Below are 16541 nucleotides of genomic sequence, written 5' to 3' on the forward strand. Positions count from 1 at the left end.
TCAACGTGTTAAAGTAAAAATATGGGTTAGGGGTCTTAGGCAGTTAACTAGAGCAGTGTGTCAACCCCTTAGCATTCAAGTTTGAAACTCTTTTTTTTTTTTTTAATTTGAATAGTTTATATTCTTTGTTTGACAAGACAAAATATATTTTAAAGTACTCAATTTTATGGTTTTTAATTTGAATAGTTTATATTCTTTGTTTGACAAGACAAAATATATTTTAAAGTACTCAATTTTATGGGAAGAGGTAATCGAACTTGGGTGCAAATGGTTAGACCCTCCCAACTGATGATACAAAGCCAGAGATTTGGTCCAAAATTTGGGGTTTGGTTGGGTTCAAAAGCAATGGTACATGCGTATCAGATTAGGCATATTTACCAATCGACATCCATATTTGTTGATTTGAATTAAACATAACAAAACAACACTAATATTCCTCATAAAACATGATCATTTTTCTTTAAATTAAATAAGACATAGCACTTTCCTATAGCTTCATAGATTGTATGTAAATAATTCACTAAGCACAGAACAGGAATCCCTCTCAAGTTTTATTTCTCCTCTCAGTTTTCATGCCTCCACTTTTTCATTTCCGGCTTCAGCACGATAAGATTCCTTGCACCCATTCAACAATTCAGATAACCTCGCGGCCAAACTTTGCTTTGCTGCAGGAGAAACACCGTGCTTTCCAACGATCGACTCTAGAACTGCCTCGGAAAGTAGTTTGTTTTCTATCACCGTGTTTGCAGCTTCAGGTACAGATGCATCTCTAGAGAAGCTAATCTGTGGCGAAAGCAAGGGGGAAAGATGTCAAAATCCGATGTAAACTACAGAAGTAACCATCCAAAAGTAGGATTACTAACCGTTAGTGATCCTTTGGGAGATTGCGTGAAAAGAATGGAGGCGCCGGGTGGGAAGTTTTGATCTTTGAAGACCTCAAGGAACTTTTCAATGGCTTTGCCTTCTGCATCAGTGTAAATTCCGATTGACTTCCAAAAGGCAACGCAATTCTCCGAAACTTTGTCAGAGTATTGCTGGCCTGTGAGTGGCAGTATCGTTGTCACTTGAATGAATTTCTCAAACGGACCTACAAAAGGATAGCGAAGATCATAAACCGCGCTACAAAACTATAGTCATATCTTTAGTAACTGTTTCCTATGCCTCAAGTAATCACCATAACCAGAAGATAGCACTACATTTTGAGAGATTCATTCATTCTAATTGGCTGGTCAGGACTAAATTACCACCATAACCATGAGCATACATAAGTTTAAAAATGAGAGTATAACTCAAGAAATCTACGACATTTGTTGAATGTACAGATCTATATCGGCAACTGAGAGAAGGGCGGGCCACAGGGGATGAATAATGTAACAATATTCAACCAGTCGTTAAAACAGCGAAGAAATCCGTGTTACCTGTAACGATGTCCCTGAAGAACTCAACGGACTCCGTCAACTCCTCGGCCGTCTTACCCTTCCACTTAACGGCGAGCAGAGGCACGGCGTTTTCCTCCAAGTACACTCCGATCGCCGTGAACTTCACGAAGTTCCCCTGAATCTCCAGCCCCCTCACCCCTGCGCACGTTAGCAACCAAAATACCGTCAATCGGAACCAAAAGCAAGCAAAAAACATTCAAACAATCAGAATCGCAGATATAAGCGGCGGAGATGCAAAGTTTACAGACCTGCGCCTCCGAGGAACAGAGTGTTGGAGGAGCCCGGAGGTTTGACGGACGGTGGAAACGCAGTCGTCTCGACCTGGAGTCCGGCGAGCGATGGCGTTGGAGCCATTTGACAATTTTGTTGTTATTGTGTAGAGAGAGAGATGGGGTTTGCTTTCGGAAACGGTGGATTTAAATAGAGATGGAAAGTGGACGGGAGAGACCCGCTTCTCTGGGAATAGAGATGGAAAGTGGACGGGAGAGACCCGCTTCTCTGCCCTCCCACTTTTCATACACACTCATCGTTTCTGTTTTATGATCACGGTTAAGCTATATTAAAATTTTATATTAATCTTTTTATAAAAATAATAATAATATAAAAATTTAACCCAACTTAATACCTTAATTGTAATCGTATAAATAAAAAAAAGATAAGAATGTATAAAAAATAAAAGGACAGAGAGAGTCCAGGTCCGGACGGTAGAGGGTTTGATGAGTAAGAAGAGGCGGTTGCGTGGGAGCCTTAAAGACGTGCGGGCGGCTGGAGGTAAGTCTGGGAGGTGTCCACAAACTGATAGTCTGGTACCCAGAAATAGAGAGAGAGAGAGAGAGAGAGTAAAAGATTGTAAAGAACTTTTCTAAGGTAAAAAGATAGTGATTGGTCCATCTTGGGTGATGTGATCAATTAGTTTTAATTAATAGCTAAAATATCGATAATATTGAAAATATCAGTAATCTAAAAATACGGAAATTTTAATGGAAATATCGAAATATTATCGATATCGATAAAAATTGAATAAAAATCATGAAAATTGTAAGAAAACATTGTAAGTGTAGAAAATATGTAGTAATTAATTAAAGAAGTTTAAACATATCATAATCATTTATATATTGTATAACACATAAACCTTAGGTGAATTTAGAGTAAATAAATTTTTTATTTGTTGAAATTCCTTGATATTTTTTGCTAAATTTTAGAAACTGTGTGTTTACAAATATATTGAAGCAACTTTTTTTATTTAACAATTATTATTTATGAAATTTGAACTTATATATCTTCTTTTTTTCAAATAAAGTGAAATTTAAGTATAATTAGACCAAAATATTAAAACTTATTTAATTTTTGTTAAAATAAATAATAAATAATAAGGCAAATAAATATTAAAAACAAAAAACATTTAAGACAATAGTTGCCAGGAGATACCGGCAATCCTTTATTACGCGCGTTCCACTTCAGTACATACATCGCCACACACAGAGGAATTAGATCCGCTTCGGACCTTAGTGTGTTGAGCTTAAGGATCAAATTATCTAGACCGTTGATTAGTGTGTAAAAGAAATCGGAACTGTTGATTTTGTATGATATCAGGAAAATGAGTTAATAAGGATCTTGAGATTGAATTTATATGGTCCAGATGAATTGATATCTAGGCTCCGAACACTAAGATCCGAATCGGATCCAATTCCACATAGAAGCACACGCGTTTTGTCTCCTTTCCTAAATCAGCCCTAATTCCAATCTAATCCAATCCGCACACGAACCTCAAACCTTAATTCCCAAAATTTGTCCTCTAATTCTTGCCAAAGCCCTCAATTTCTCCCTTTTCCAATCCCACCATCTCCTCGTCCCAAACCCCAACCCTAATCCAGAAGCAGAATGCTTCTTACTCCGGGTCATTATCCTCGCCACCTCTCATCCCCTTCGCCCTCTGCAAATTCCGATGCTTCCATCCAAAACCCTACGAATTCCACCCAAATCACGCCCAAGAACCCTAAAAGCCATCCACAGGTCCTCGACAAGGACACCTATGTTGCGCCGATCGAGAAGATCATCGAAATTGACTTCTTTCACGATATTTCCAAGCTTCGAGACCGCCTCGACTAGCTCGAAGCGATTAACACCCACGACTCAGTTCAGATCCGAGATGCCCAGTTGAAGATCATCGAGCGCCGCGGAAAGAATGTAACTCATAATCCTGACCCTAATGGTAGAATCCCTGTGTTTCCCCCTTCCCCACTCATTCGAACTTTCTCCCTCATTCATCTTCTTGTTTCTTCTCCCTCTATCTCTGTAACTCTCCTTCCCGGAGCACAAGCACAACACACCCACACCCCACCGTGACCTCCACCACAGTGGCACACACTCCGGTGAACACCATTACCACCTATGGACCATTCCTCCTCCCTTTCTCAACTCCCAGCGAGCACCATTAGGCAAGAGGAGGCCTTGTTTGTTTTGGGATCCGGAGAAAAGGGATTGCTCATTTTGATGGGTTTGAGCGTGGATTGCAGAGAGAGGCACTGATCTTGGCAACTACGACGATGGAGCCTCAACTGCAATTTTGCGACGACGGAGCCTCGGCGATATTATCGATAATATCGCGATATATTGATGATAATTAAGTGGATAAGTGTGAAAATATCGCCCTTTCAAAAAAACGATATTATTGGCGATATTTCGCCGATAATATCGATATTTTAGACCTTGGTTTTAATTATGAAAACAATGATTTAATTTTGCGGTCCTCAAAGGGCAAAGAAGAAGAAACCAACTTTTCTAGGATCAAAGGGTAGACAGCTACTTCTTAAAGGGTCATCAAATGGTTTTAATTATGAAAACCACCCACTTGCATGGGGCTTTTTATATTTTTAAAGTTTGGGATGTATAGTATATGCATATAATTTTTTTTTTTGATAGAAAAAGAAAATATTATAGCGAAAAATCTCTTACACAGCTAGTACTAATACAGTCAAATTGAAAAGTTAGGTGAGCATCCACAGGGTGACAAGCATCCTAAATACAAAGATTCGAACAATTAAGACCAATAGACGCCAAAGCATCCCAAATACATAAAAAATTCACATATGTATGTTCTTCTATAAGAAATAACATATTATTCAATAATTATTTACACATGATCAATGGTGGATCCAGGATTTTAACATAGGGTGGTCCTAATATACAAGTTCTAGAAGAAAAAAAATCCGACTAATAAAATTTGCTCAAAATCTGCATAGGCTCAAAACAGCCACATTTCCGGATCTTCAGTGCTCCAAAACAGGCCCAAAATGGCTAGAATTAAAGCTTGAGATGTCCCGAAGATAATTGTATAGGGCCTCGAACCCAAAAGACACCATATTGGCTACCAAAAAACCCAAAACGTCACTTTGACAACACTGCACGTTGCCCATTTATTTGATCACCATAAATAAACCGCTTAGTATAAAATTATGAAACTTTGATACGATCAATTCAACAGACTCACAAACATCCTCCAATTGGAATCACTCCAAAATTCATTTGTTTGATCACTTTTTGCCTCAGAGGAAGTCGAATGTCCTACATTAAGATCAAATTATCAAAATTCTACCAAAATAACCAATAAATTAATACTAAGAATAGGGTAAAATATATAGTATATTATAGACTCATCAACGTGTTAGAGTAAAAATATGGGTTAGGGGCCTTAGGCAGTTAACTAGAGCAGTGTGTCAGCCCCTTAGCATTCAAGTTTGAAACTCTTTCTTCTTAAATTTGAGTAGTTTATATTTTTTTGTTTGACAAGAAGAAATATATTCTAAAGTACTCGATTTTATGGGAAAAGGGAATCGAACTTGGATGCAAATAGTTAGACCCTCCCAACTGGTTGACACAAAGACAGATTTGGTCCCAAATTTGGGGTTTGGCTGGGTTCGAAAGCAATGTTACAGGCATATCAGATTAGGTATATTTACCAATCGACATCTATATTTGTTGATTTGAATTAAACATATAACAATACAACACTAATATTTCTCATAAAACATGATCATTTTTCTTTAAATTAAATACGACATAGCACTTTCCTATAGCTTCATAGATTGTATGTAAATAATTCACTAAACACAGAATAGGAATCCCTCTCAAGTTTTATTTCTCCTCTCTCAGTTTTCATGCCTCCACTTTTTCATTTCCGGCTTCAGCACCATTAGATTCCTTGCACCCATTCAACAATTCGGATAACCTCGCGGCCAAACTTTGCTTTGCTGCAGGAGAAACACCGTGCTTTCCAACGATCGACTCTAGAACTGCCTCGGAAAGTAGTTTGTTTTCTATCACCGCATTTGCAGCTTCAGCTACGGATGCATTTCTAGAGAAGCTAATCTGTGGCGAAAGCGAGAGAGAAAGTTGTCAAAAATCCGATGTAAACTACAGAAGTAACCATCCAAAAGTAGGATTACTAAAGTAGGATTACTAACCGTTAGTGATCCTTTGGGAGATTGTGTGAAAAGAATGGAAGCACCGGGTGGGAAATTTTGATCTTTGAAGACCTCAAGGAACTTTTCAATGGCTTTGCCTTCTGCATCAGTGTAAATTCCGACTGACTTCCAAAAGACAACGCAATTCTCCGAAACTTTGTCAGAGTATTGCTGGCCTGTCAGTGGCAATATCGTTGTCACTTGAATGAATTTCTCAAACGGACCTACAAAAGGATAGCGAATATCATAAATCACGCTACAAAACCCAAGTCATATCTTTAGTAACTGTTTCTTATGCCTCAAGTAATCATCATAACCAGAACATAGCACTATATCTTGAGAGATTCATTCATTCTAATTGGCTAGTCAGGACTAAATTACCACCATAAGCACACATAAATGTACAAACTTAGAATACAACTTGAAAAATTTACAACATTCATCGACCACGACAGATCTATATCGGCCTCTGAGAGAACGGTGGGCAGTAGGATTGCCTCAGTTTGCCATGACTACCAATCATTCTAAAACGGCTCCACCTTAAGATGCAGGGCATGAGCAATATCTACACTTTCAACAGCATCAACAAGAGCTCAAATCAATTTACCAAAAGATACAGAAGGCATCCATTTGAAGATTAATATGATTATAGTTTGAATCTGACCGTGCAACCGGACTATGATAAATAGAAGGGAAGATATATATGAAACCAACTTATCTTTAACAAGTCATCCACTTGTGTGAACCTTTTTTAATGTGAAAATGTACTTATGAAAAGGTACGGATAAAGGGTCAAACATATATAAGTTAAATAAAATTGTTAAATAAAGAGTCGAAAATATGTATTCATAGGTCGAACATCAATGAATTTTGCTCCAAAAGAAGTCAAAAGTTAACTTAAACTCTAAATTTGACTTATTTCATCTCTAATACACTGAAAAAAATTAGTTATATATATGAATAATTTTTCGTTCTATCTGGTAAATTTAGCTAAAATTGGTTTCACCATAGCATGCAATTTTATTCCTTTGCTAATTATAACACGACAAAGTAACAAATTTGCATTGGTAACTGGAATTTACTGTCAAAATTCAAACGGTTGTTAAAACAGCAAAGAAATCCCCGGTACCTGTAACGATGTCCCTGAAGAACTCAACGGACTCCATCAACTCCTCGGCTGTCTTACCCTTCCACTTAACGGCGAGCTGAGGCACGGCGTTATCCTCCAAGTACACTCCGATTGCCGTGAACTTCACGAAGTTCCCCTGAATCTCCAGCCCCCTCACCCCTGCGCATGTTAGGAAGCAAAGTACCGTCAATCAAAACCAAAAGCAACAAACAATCATAATTACGGATATAAGCGCCGGACATGCAAAGTTTACAAACCTGCGCCGCCGAGGAACAGAGTGTTGGAGGAGCCCGGAGGTTTGACGGACGGTGGAAACGCAGTCGTTTCGACCTGAAGTCCGGCGAGCGACGGTGGTGGAGCTATTTGACAATCTTTCTCATTTCCGGCTTTGGCATCTTTAGATTCATTACACCCGTTCAACAATTTGGATAACCTTTCGGCCAAACTTTGCTTTGCTGCAGGGGAAACACCGTGCTTTCCAACGATCGACTCTAGAACTGCCTCGGAAAGTAGTTTGTTTTCTATCACCGTGTTTGCAGCTTCAGGTACGGATGCATCTCTAGAGAAGCTAATCTGTGGCGAAAGCAAGGGGGAAAGATGTCAAAATCCGATGTAAACTACAGACGTAACCATCCAAAAGTAGGATTACTAACCGTTAGTGATCCTTTGGGAGATTGCGTGAAAAGAATGGAGGCGCCGGGTGGGAAGTTTTGATCTTTGAAGACCTCAAGGAACTTTTCAATGGCTTTGCCTTCTGCATCAGTGTAAATTCCGATTGACTTCCAAAAGGCAACGCAATTCTCCGAAACTTTGTCAGAGTATTGCTGGCCTGTCAGTGGCAGTATTGTTGTCACTTGAATGAATTTCTCAAACGGACCTACAAAAGGATAGCGAAGATCATAAACCGCGCTACAAAACTATAGTCATATCTTTAGTAACTGTTTCCTATGCCTCAAGTAATCACCATAACCAGAAGATAGCACTACATTTTGAGAGATTCATTCATTCTAATTGGCTGGTCAGGACTAAATTACCACCATAACCATGAGCATACATAAATTTAAAAATGAGAGTATAACTCAAGAAATCTACGACATTTGTTGAATGTACAGATCTATATCGGCAACTGAGAGAAGGGCGGGCTATAGGATTGCCTAGGTTTGGCATGACTACCGAGCAATCTAAAACGGCTCCGCCCTAAGATGCAGGGCATGAATAAAGGTCGAACCCAGTGCACAAGGCTCCCGCTTTGCGCAGGGTCTGGGAGAGGTGAATGTCGGCTAGTCTTACCCCCATTTATGGAGAGGCTGCTCCCAAATCTCGAACCCGAGACCTACCGCTCATGGGCATCGCACAAGTGCGACCTCTATGCAGGGCATGAATAATGTAACAAAATTCAACCAGTCGTTAAAACAGCGAAGAAATCCGTGTTACCTGTAACAATGTCCCTGAAGAACTCAACGGACTCCGTCAACTCCTCGGCCGTCTTACCCTTCCACTTAACGGCGAGCAGAGGCACGGCGTTTTCCTCCAAGTACACTCCGATCGCCGTGAACTTCACGAAGTTCCCCTGAATCTCCAGCCCCCTCACCCCTGCGCACGTTAGCAACCAAAATACCGTCAAGCGGAAGCAAAAGCAAGCAACAAACATTCAAACAATCAGAATCGCGGATATAAGCGCCGGAGATGCGAAGTTACAAACCTGCGCCGCCGAGGAACAGAGTGTTGGGGGAGCCCGGAGGTTTGACGGACGGTGGAAACGCAGTCGTCTCGACCTGGAGTCCGGCGAGCGATGGCGTTGGAGCCATTTGACAATTTTGTTGTTATTGTGTAGAGAGAGAGATGGGGTTTGCTTTCGGAAACGGTGGGTTTAAATAGAGATGGAAAGTGGTGGGTCCATTGAGTGACGGGAGAGGGTTTGATGAGTAAGATGCGGCGGTTGCGTGGGAGCCTTAAAGACGTGCGGGCGGCTTGGGGGAAGCGTCAACAAACTCATATTCTGGAACTTACTACCCCAGAGAGAGAGAGAGAGAGAGAGAGAGAGAGAGAGAATTTAAGGTTAAAGGGCAAAGAAGAAGAGACCCACTTCTCTTATGTCAAAAGCTGGTAATGGGTACATCTCGGGGACGTGAAAGAGGTAACGTGGACAGCTACTACTTAAAGGGTCATCAAATGTTTTTAATTGTGAAAACAATGATTTAATTTTGTGGTTAATGAAAGTGCAAAAAAGAAGAAACGAACTTTTCTAGGATAAAAAGGTGATTATGGGTCCATCTTGGGGGACGTGAAAGACGTAAAGGTAGACAGCCACTTCTTGAAGGGTCATCAAATGATTTTAATTATGAAAACAACATACTTATATGAATTTTTTATATTTTTAAAAGTTTGGGATGTATATTATATGTATGTAAAGGTTATATAAATTATAAATTATTTAGATAATATTTGTTTTTTTATCCTAAGCAAGCATATTTTATATATATATATATATATTTTTTTTGATAGAAAATGAAAATATTATAGCGAAAAACTTCTTGCACAACTAGTACTAATACGGTCAAATTGAAAAGTCAGGTGAGCATCCACATGGAGTCAAGCATCCCAAATACAAACATTCGAACTATTAAGATCAATAGACGCCAAAGCATCCCAAGTACATAAAACATTCACATATGTATGTTCTTCTATAAGAAATAACATATTATTCAATAATTATTTACACATGATCAGTGGCAGATCCAGGATTTTAATATAGGATGATCCTAATATACAAGTTCCAGAAAAAAAAAAAACAAAAAAAACATTGAAAAATAAATGGCAAACTACAACTTCGACAAAAAATATGTATGAACTAACATTGTAACACAATCTTCAACAAAAAAAAAAAGCATTGTAACACAATTCAAGTAATATCAGACAATCGTAACGAATGAACAATAAATATGTATGAACTAACACTAAAATAGATATGAAAAAATTCCTAAGAAATTAACAATGAATAGGCTGAACTTAGTTTAAAACCCATTAGTGTGTGATTGTTTGGCTTGTTATCAAAAACCCTTGCCAAAAACCATTATCAAAGACCTTTACATATATGTATTCACTGTTCAGCCTAAAAAACTAAAACTAAAAATCCTAATAAATTAACAATAAATATTTATGAACTAACACTAAAAATAAGTATGAACTAACACTTAACTAGAAAACTTACAAATATTCTGAAAGTGCTGTTAATGGCCTTCGCTGGCTTGGGTGTCATGAGAAATAATAGGCAATGAAGTATATTATATTTGATAAAATTGAATTTGATTGAAAGTAGACTAATGAAAAGTCATGGGCTTTTATTAAATTTCTAATTGTTTGCCTTTTTAATAAAGATGGTGAGTGCTATCACGTGAAGGCTCTCATGTGGGTTTTAAATGTTTTTTTAATGACTTGGAGAATTTTTTCAAGCAACGGGAACACTCACCTCATCATTAGTTCCCGACAAATAAAAAACAGTCATGTGTTTCTCTATTTTTTTAACTAAAGTTTTTCAGCTGTCAGCTCTTGGCTTTTTATTTATGATTAAAACAATAAGTCAACAACTTTAGCTCTGTCTGGCATTAAACTTTCATTTTTCATATCTGTAAATTTGTAAATCTGCCCAGAATTATTTTCTACTAAAATTCAGTTATGCTAGTATTCATTACAAGAAACAAATTTGATCTTCGGTTCTTTGATTGAACAAATTAATTCCTAAATCTAATCCGCCGACGACACCCATCATTCTCAACCTGAACGATTCTTTCGAAGTTCGTGCAAAGGGATTTTCCCTTTTTCAAACGAAAAAGAAGAAGACGAATCGAAAACTTACAACGGGAATGAATTTCAATCTTCATCCTTCTCTTGATCTTTCGACGAGAAAAAGGAAAAGAGGAATTCAGAAATAAAACAAATATGAACATTTTATTTTTATTTTTGTTTTTATTTTTGAGTCGATGTAGGGAGGAGGGGCCAGTGCAGTACAGCGCCATAAGTATTTTCGATGTGAATGTTGAATTGTACGATCACCACGGAAAGGGCATATAGGTTTAGTTCTTCTAGTTACAAGCGTACGGTATATCTTTGTCTGCATGCTGAATTCTTTGTGTAGCCATGGATTTCAAACCAAACTCAAAGTTATTGTACTTCTAAAACAGGATTCCTTGGGTATGTTTCTTGCATATATGTACCTGCAAACTCAAAAACATGAAATCAACTCTTAAAACTAAAGCATTGTTCCAATCAACTTTAGAGAAATATTTTAGTTTGTTTCAAACTTTTATGATATTGCATAGTTTTGTACTCATTGACAATTATTACTATGTAGATACGTGTTTTGCTAAAGAGCAACTTCATCCCAATTTTTTAGGCTGGCCTAAAGTCCAAAAAAGAGGGCGGCCCAAAACGTGTTATGTGACGTCACATAGGCCTACTGATTTTTTTTGCGTTAGGCGCGTGGGATACACACGCGAGTGAGTGCGCATTGACAATAGGAAAAGCACGACGAGGCCCGCCGTATCAACGCACTAACTTGTATCGGGGAGAAGCCACATGGCTCGTTTTGGGCTGTTGGATTTCTAAAGGCTAGTTTTTTGGACAGTTGAATTTCGAACGGTCAAAAAAATTTCAAATTCAAACCCAACGGCTAGTGATGTGGCACGTTATGGGCCGTCCGATCCCAAGATCAACGGTCCATGATCTTCGTCCAAAAAACAAAAAAAAAATACAAAATGGTTAGAATTATGACCATTGGCCACGTGTCCACATTTGGGTTATTGGATTTGAATCTTTTTCAAATCCAACGGTTCAGATTAATTAACTTAATAAAAATTATTAAAAAATTATTAAAAATTGTTTAAAATTACAGAAAAAATTAAAAAAAAAGTTTATTAATTCTTTCTATAAATACCTAACCATCATCTTCCACCTTACACCACATTTCAATATTTTCAACACTTTCAACCAAAACTTTCATATACTTTTTTTTGTGAAAAAATGGCCCCGTGGAAGCTCATTGAAGATGTTACGTTGTGTCAATGTTGGGTTCAAATTACTCATGACCCGTTTACGGGTAATGAGATGCAGTTACGAGAACTGTGGAGCAGAATTACGGAAGCGTTTTGAGATAGGCTTGGAGATCGCACAAGAAGTAGTCAAGATCTTCAAGGTCGTTGGAAAAAACTCAACATATCATTTACTTGTTGGAAAAACGCTATTTCTCATGCTTCCACTAATCTGAGTAGTCGAAGAAGTTTAGCGGATCAGGTAACAATATTTTTATTTATTTATATATATTCCACCCGCATCAATATTTTAATTTATTTATTTGTGTTACACCCGCATTGCGCCACATTTGAAGAGTGGGAAGGGACGTCTAAAGAAGTGTCGAAGACCCAGCCGACTCATCGGTCCCTAAGACCTCAAGGTAAAAAGGCGGAAATAAAAAAAGGGAGTTCTTCCAAAAATGACTACACAAAATGTATGGACGAACTTGCTCGCCAAGGTGAACTGAACATGGCACGGGAAACGGCTAGAGATGAGGCAAAAGCTGCGACTATGGAAGCAATCTTAGCAGCTATTGAGAAACGTGATGCGGCTAATGAGAGACAAAGAGAAGTACATAATCGAGAAGGCCAGATGCTTAGAGAAGAAAGGATGACTTAAGTAGATCGTGACACTATAAACAAGCTTCTAGTAGGAATGTCTCTGAATTCTAAATATTTTTGGACATCGGAAAAAAGAGACATGGTGCAAAGGAGGCATGCAAGAGACGAGGAAACAAGTCGAGGGGGTTCTAACTACACAGATCTTACCAACAAAGATCCAAGCACCACATATCCTAGCTCCTTTTCCAATACAAAATTTTGACCCTGTTTCCCCTAAATCAATAAACATTTGTTAATATATCACCAAATTGTTTAATTTATGTGAATTGGGGACACCTTACATGCCTACATTTCCCCCCAAAATTTGATAAATTAAATACCTTTGCTTATTCATATTCTCAAAATATTATCAGAGAAACTAAAGAGCTCAAGCAAGTAAGCCATTGTTAACAGTTGCACATCCTACTAAACTAAGAAATATAAGGGGAACATCTACCAAAGGCATCCTACACGACAATTCTAAATATAAGAAAACATGCAACCAGCATGTATCCAAGAGGATCATGGCTCTCTGTGGTCATGATGGAGAAATGCTTAAGCTTAGACAGCACATGCATTATAAATTTATAAACTAAGCTAAACAACCATTTAGAAGTCCATGAATAATGTACTTGGACGCCCCATCACTATCTATTGCATCTGTTAATAATTTATTACCTAAAAGGAAAGACACTTTCATCTCCTATTGAAACAGCCTGTATAATCTATTAATAATTTATTACCCCACAATACTTTCCCAACCAATTTATATCTTAGGCCATCTTCAACCGATGGCTGGTCAAATGGCTCGTTTTAGCCTTCTGGCCCTCAAAGATTCTCCAAGATATTAATATTTTAATAAACAGTACAAGGCAATATTTGCCTCCGTCTCCAACCGAGGGCCAGAGGGCCATAGGGCTCGTTTTAGCCATTTCACAAAAAACCATTTCCAACCGAAGGCCAAAGGGCCATAGGGCCAAACATAGTTTATTATTTAAAAACAAATTTTGTGAAATAGAAGTTATAGGAAAAAAAATGGAATTTAAAAAAAATATATGAAACAAATTTTGTGAAATAGAAGTTATAGGGAAAAAATGGAATTTAAAAAAAATATGAAATAAATTTTGTGAAATAGAAGTTATAGGAAAAAATAGAAGTTATATGAAAAATTTTGTAAATAAAAAATAATAATAAAACTGTAAAAAAAAAAAAAAAATGCAACGGCTACTAGCCGTTGCATTTGAATTTTTTCTTAAGAAATCTTGTCGGTTATAATCGACAGAAATAACAAAACATTAAAAAAAAATAGCCAGCCCTCCAGCCCTCTCCGATTTCGTGGGGCCCTCTCAGATTCCAGAGTCCTCTGGCCTAGCCCTCGGTTGGAGACAGTTTTCGGGCTATTTTCGGCCCTCTGGCCCTCTAGACCTTTCGGTTGGAGATGGCCTTATGGTGAAGCCTAGGCAAACACAACAGAATCAAGAGGTACAAATAAAGGCCAAACAACCTGTATAAATTTTTTAGAACCATCCATGGTGATAAAACCCCAACTAACCAAAATTTTACTCCAACGTTTCAACCCTAGTACCCAATTCCTAACTCCCAGATCTTAACCCATGCTTGCTACCCCAAAAGGACAAAATTTCAATGTCGATTAACTTTCATTACCAAACAACAGAACCCAGAATCCAAAAAGTATGACCTTTAACAATGACAACATTGAACCAGCATTATAGTTGAGAATAAATAAAAAATCCCTAATCTTTACTCAGATCACAAATTCATAATCTTGTAGATTGTAAGATGAGTGAAATGAAAGATGGAACCTTTTTTAGCAAAGATCAATTACCAGCACAAATTCAAGCTCCCAATTTGCTAAAAATATGGAAGAAAAAAAAGATAATCACAACACATACTTCAACCGGTCCTCTCATTCCTTCCCAAAAATCATAAACAAAATTTAACCAACACTAAATTTTCCCAAATTCGAACCACTTTTCTAATCTATCTTGAAAAACTATAAACGCATTTTAATTCAACATTCATGAATGGGTGCTCAAAGCGGGAAAAAAACCAAAGGAGAAAAAACATACCAAAAAAAATAACAGGACTGTTGAGTGCATAAAGTTATACTTTTATGCCCTCTTTTACTTAGGTTTTTGACTTAAAATCTCTATGCATCACAAGGTATGTTGTTGTTTATATTGTATTTCAGGATGAAAGTAAGGGCTTGAAGAAATCATCTTATTTTGAATATTTTAAGAACCTAGAATGGATAGTTTGAAGCCCAACTCGCCCAAGCCCAGACCGTAGCCCACAAGTAACCCAAGATCATCTAGAAAAGGCCCTTGCAAAACAGCCAACTTGCGAGCTTTGCCCTGAAGTGCTCAGAACGAATTAGATAATGGGCCATATGTGGTTAGAAAGCCCTGGAAGTCTTCTTTCTGATGGTCTTTACAGCTTGTGATTTGAAGGTTTCGACAATAAATTATGACAGAATAAAGAGGAGCTGTTCAATTACAAATTCTGATAACAACTAGTTTTCAATTACTCCTATACTAAAAGCTAATTGTAATGAGCTATAAATGAGAGTCAATTCAAGGATGTAAATGTGTCAGATGTTAGAAAACTCCTAAGCCTTTTAATAGGAGACAAATACACAACATGAGGCGAGAAGAGGAGAAAAAAAACATAAAAACATAGAATCTAGAGAGAGTAGGTGTAATACCCTGAAAAACTTAAAATATATGATTATGTGGAATTTTTTTATCGGAAAGTGAAATAACTAAAATGCCCTAGGTGGCTAAATGTAATGTTACGAGGACGTATTTTATCCTCATATATTTTGTCATGTTTCTTGACATATTTGGACAGAGCTTGATCTAACAAACGAGTAGGCGCAAACTATTCATGAAACAGAGTTATAACGAAGTAATTAGAGATGTTTTCATTATTGGAAAAAAAATAGGGTTGGACGCTACCAAGTGGCAGCAAGAGAGAGAGGAAATGTGGGATGTGGGAAAGAAAAGGAGGAGGGGAAGGACAAATCAGAGGATAGAGCTAGGAGGAAGGGAGGGAAGGAAGAAGGAGGAAACTGGCCAACCCCGTTTCTCCACCCAACCTGGTTCCTTGACCCGGTCCTAACTTCTCCATCCGACCTCCGTTTGAGGTGATTCCAGTGTTTATAAAAAGCTCTCATCGAGCCCAACATCCCTGTGTTGTTAGATTTCTAGGTTTCTAACCCAAATTCATAAATTGAAGCCACAAGACCCTCGGGTGTTCCAGCGGCTTTATGCTTTTTCTGGTGAATCCGTCAACGAATATTGTCAATCTCCACCACCAAAAGACTTCCCTCAACCCCAGGAGCAAGGCCAAAGCCTTGGATGAGGCGTCGGAGTTCATTTTGGTGGCGAATTGACAACTACCCAAATTCTAAGGTTCTGGCGGGTTTATGGCGATTTGACGCTTTTTTCGGCCAAATTAAACTTGGCCATAGGTATAAAGTTTGTTCCCCTTGACTTGTTCTACAATTCTGTGAAATTTGGAAATTTTTTGAAATAGTTGAAATTTTCTAGCGAGTCGGGGCAGTCGACCGCCACCCACGGCGACGCTGGCCAGAGGGATGTCGATACTATTTTTAGGCTAAATTAGATGCCTTAATTTCAGTTTTGATATTCGTATGACGTAGGTTGATCGTTTAAACCTAAATTCACTGCGATACCTTACTTGATCAATTCCCGAATTAGATTTGCAAGTATGTAAAATAAAACGTTGACTGCCACTTGATTTCGTGATTGGCGGAGATCCGACCGTTGGATCAGAATGAAATTTTAGTATGTTGTTC

General features: G+C 37.9%; 1 protein-coding gene across 5 annotated transcripts; it reads right to left on the reverse strand.

The window, feature by feature from the left end:
• Positions 1-373: 373 nt before the first annotated feature.
• LOC103433655 (chalcone--flavanone isomerase) lies at positions 374-9181 on the reverse strand. Of its 5 annotated transcripts, none has more exons than XM_070825117.1 (7): positions 8734-9161; positions 8466-8624; positions 7685-7908; positions 7289-7604; positions 7032-7190; positions 5903-6126; positions 374-783 (listed from the first exon to the last, which is right to left on the reverse strand). In XM_070825117.1, the coding sequence occupies exons 1-7, from the start codon at positions 8837-8839 to the stop codon at positions 571-573; spliced, it is 1401 nt and encodes a 466-aa protein (XP_070681218.1). In that variant the 5' UTR covers positions 8840-9161; the 3' UTR covers positions 374-570. The 5 variants fall into 5 exon arrangements, 4 of the variants coding, with proteins under 4 accessions (XP_070681218.1, XP_028956651.1, XP_070681207.1 ...); XR_011582960.1 differs by lacking the exon at positions 374-783 and adding an exon at positions 5456-5807 and having other exon boundaries at positions 5903-6467; XM_070825106.1 differs by lacking the exon at positions 374-783 and adding an exon at positions 5456-5807 and having other exon boundaries at positions 8734-9181.
• Positions 9182-16541: the final 7360 nt, after the last annotated feature.

This window comes from Malus domestica, chromosome 01 (assembly GCF_042453785.1).
Source record: "Malus domestica chromosome 01, GDT2T_hap1".
Lineage (NCBI taxonomy): Eukaryota > Viridiplantae > Streptophyta > Magnoliopsida > Rosales > Rosaceae > Malus > Malus domestica.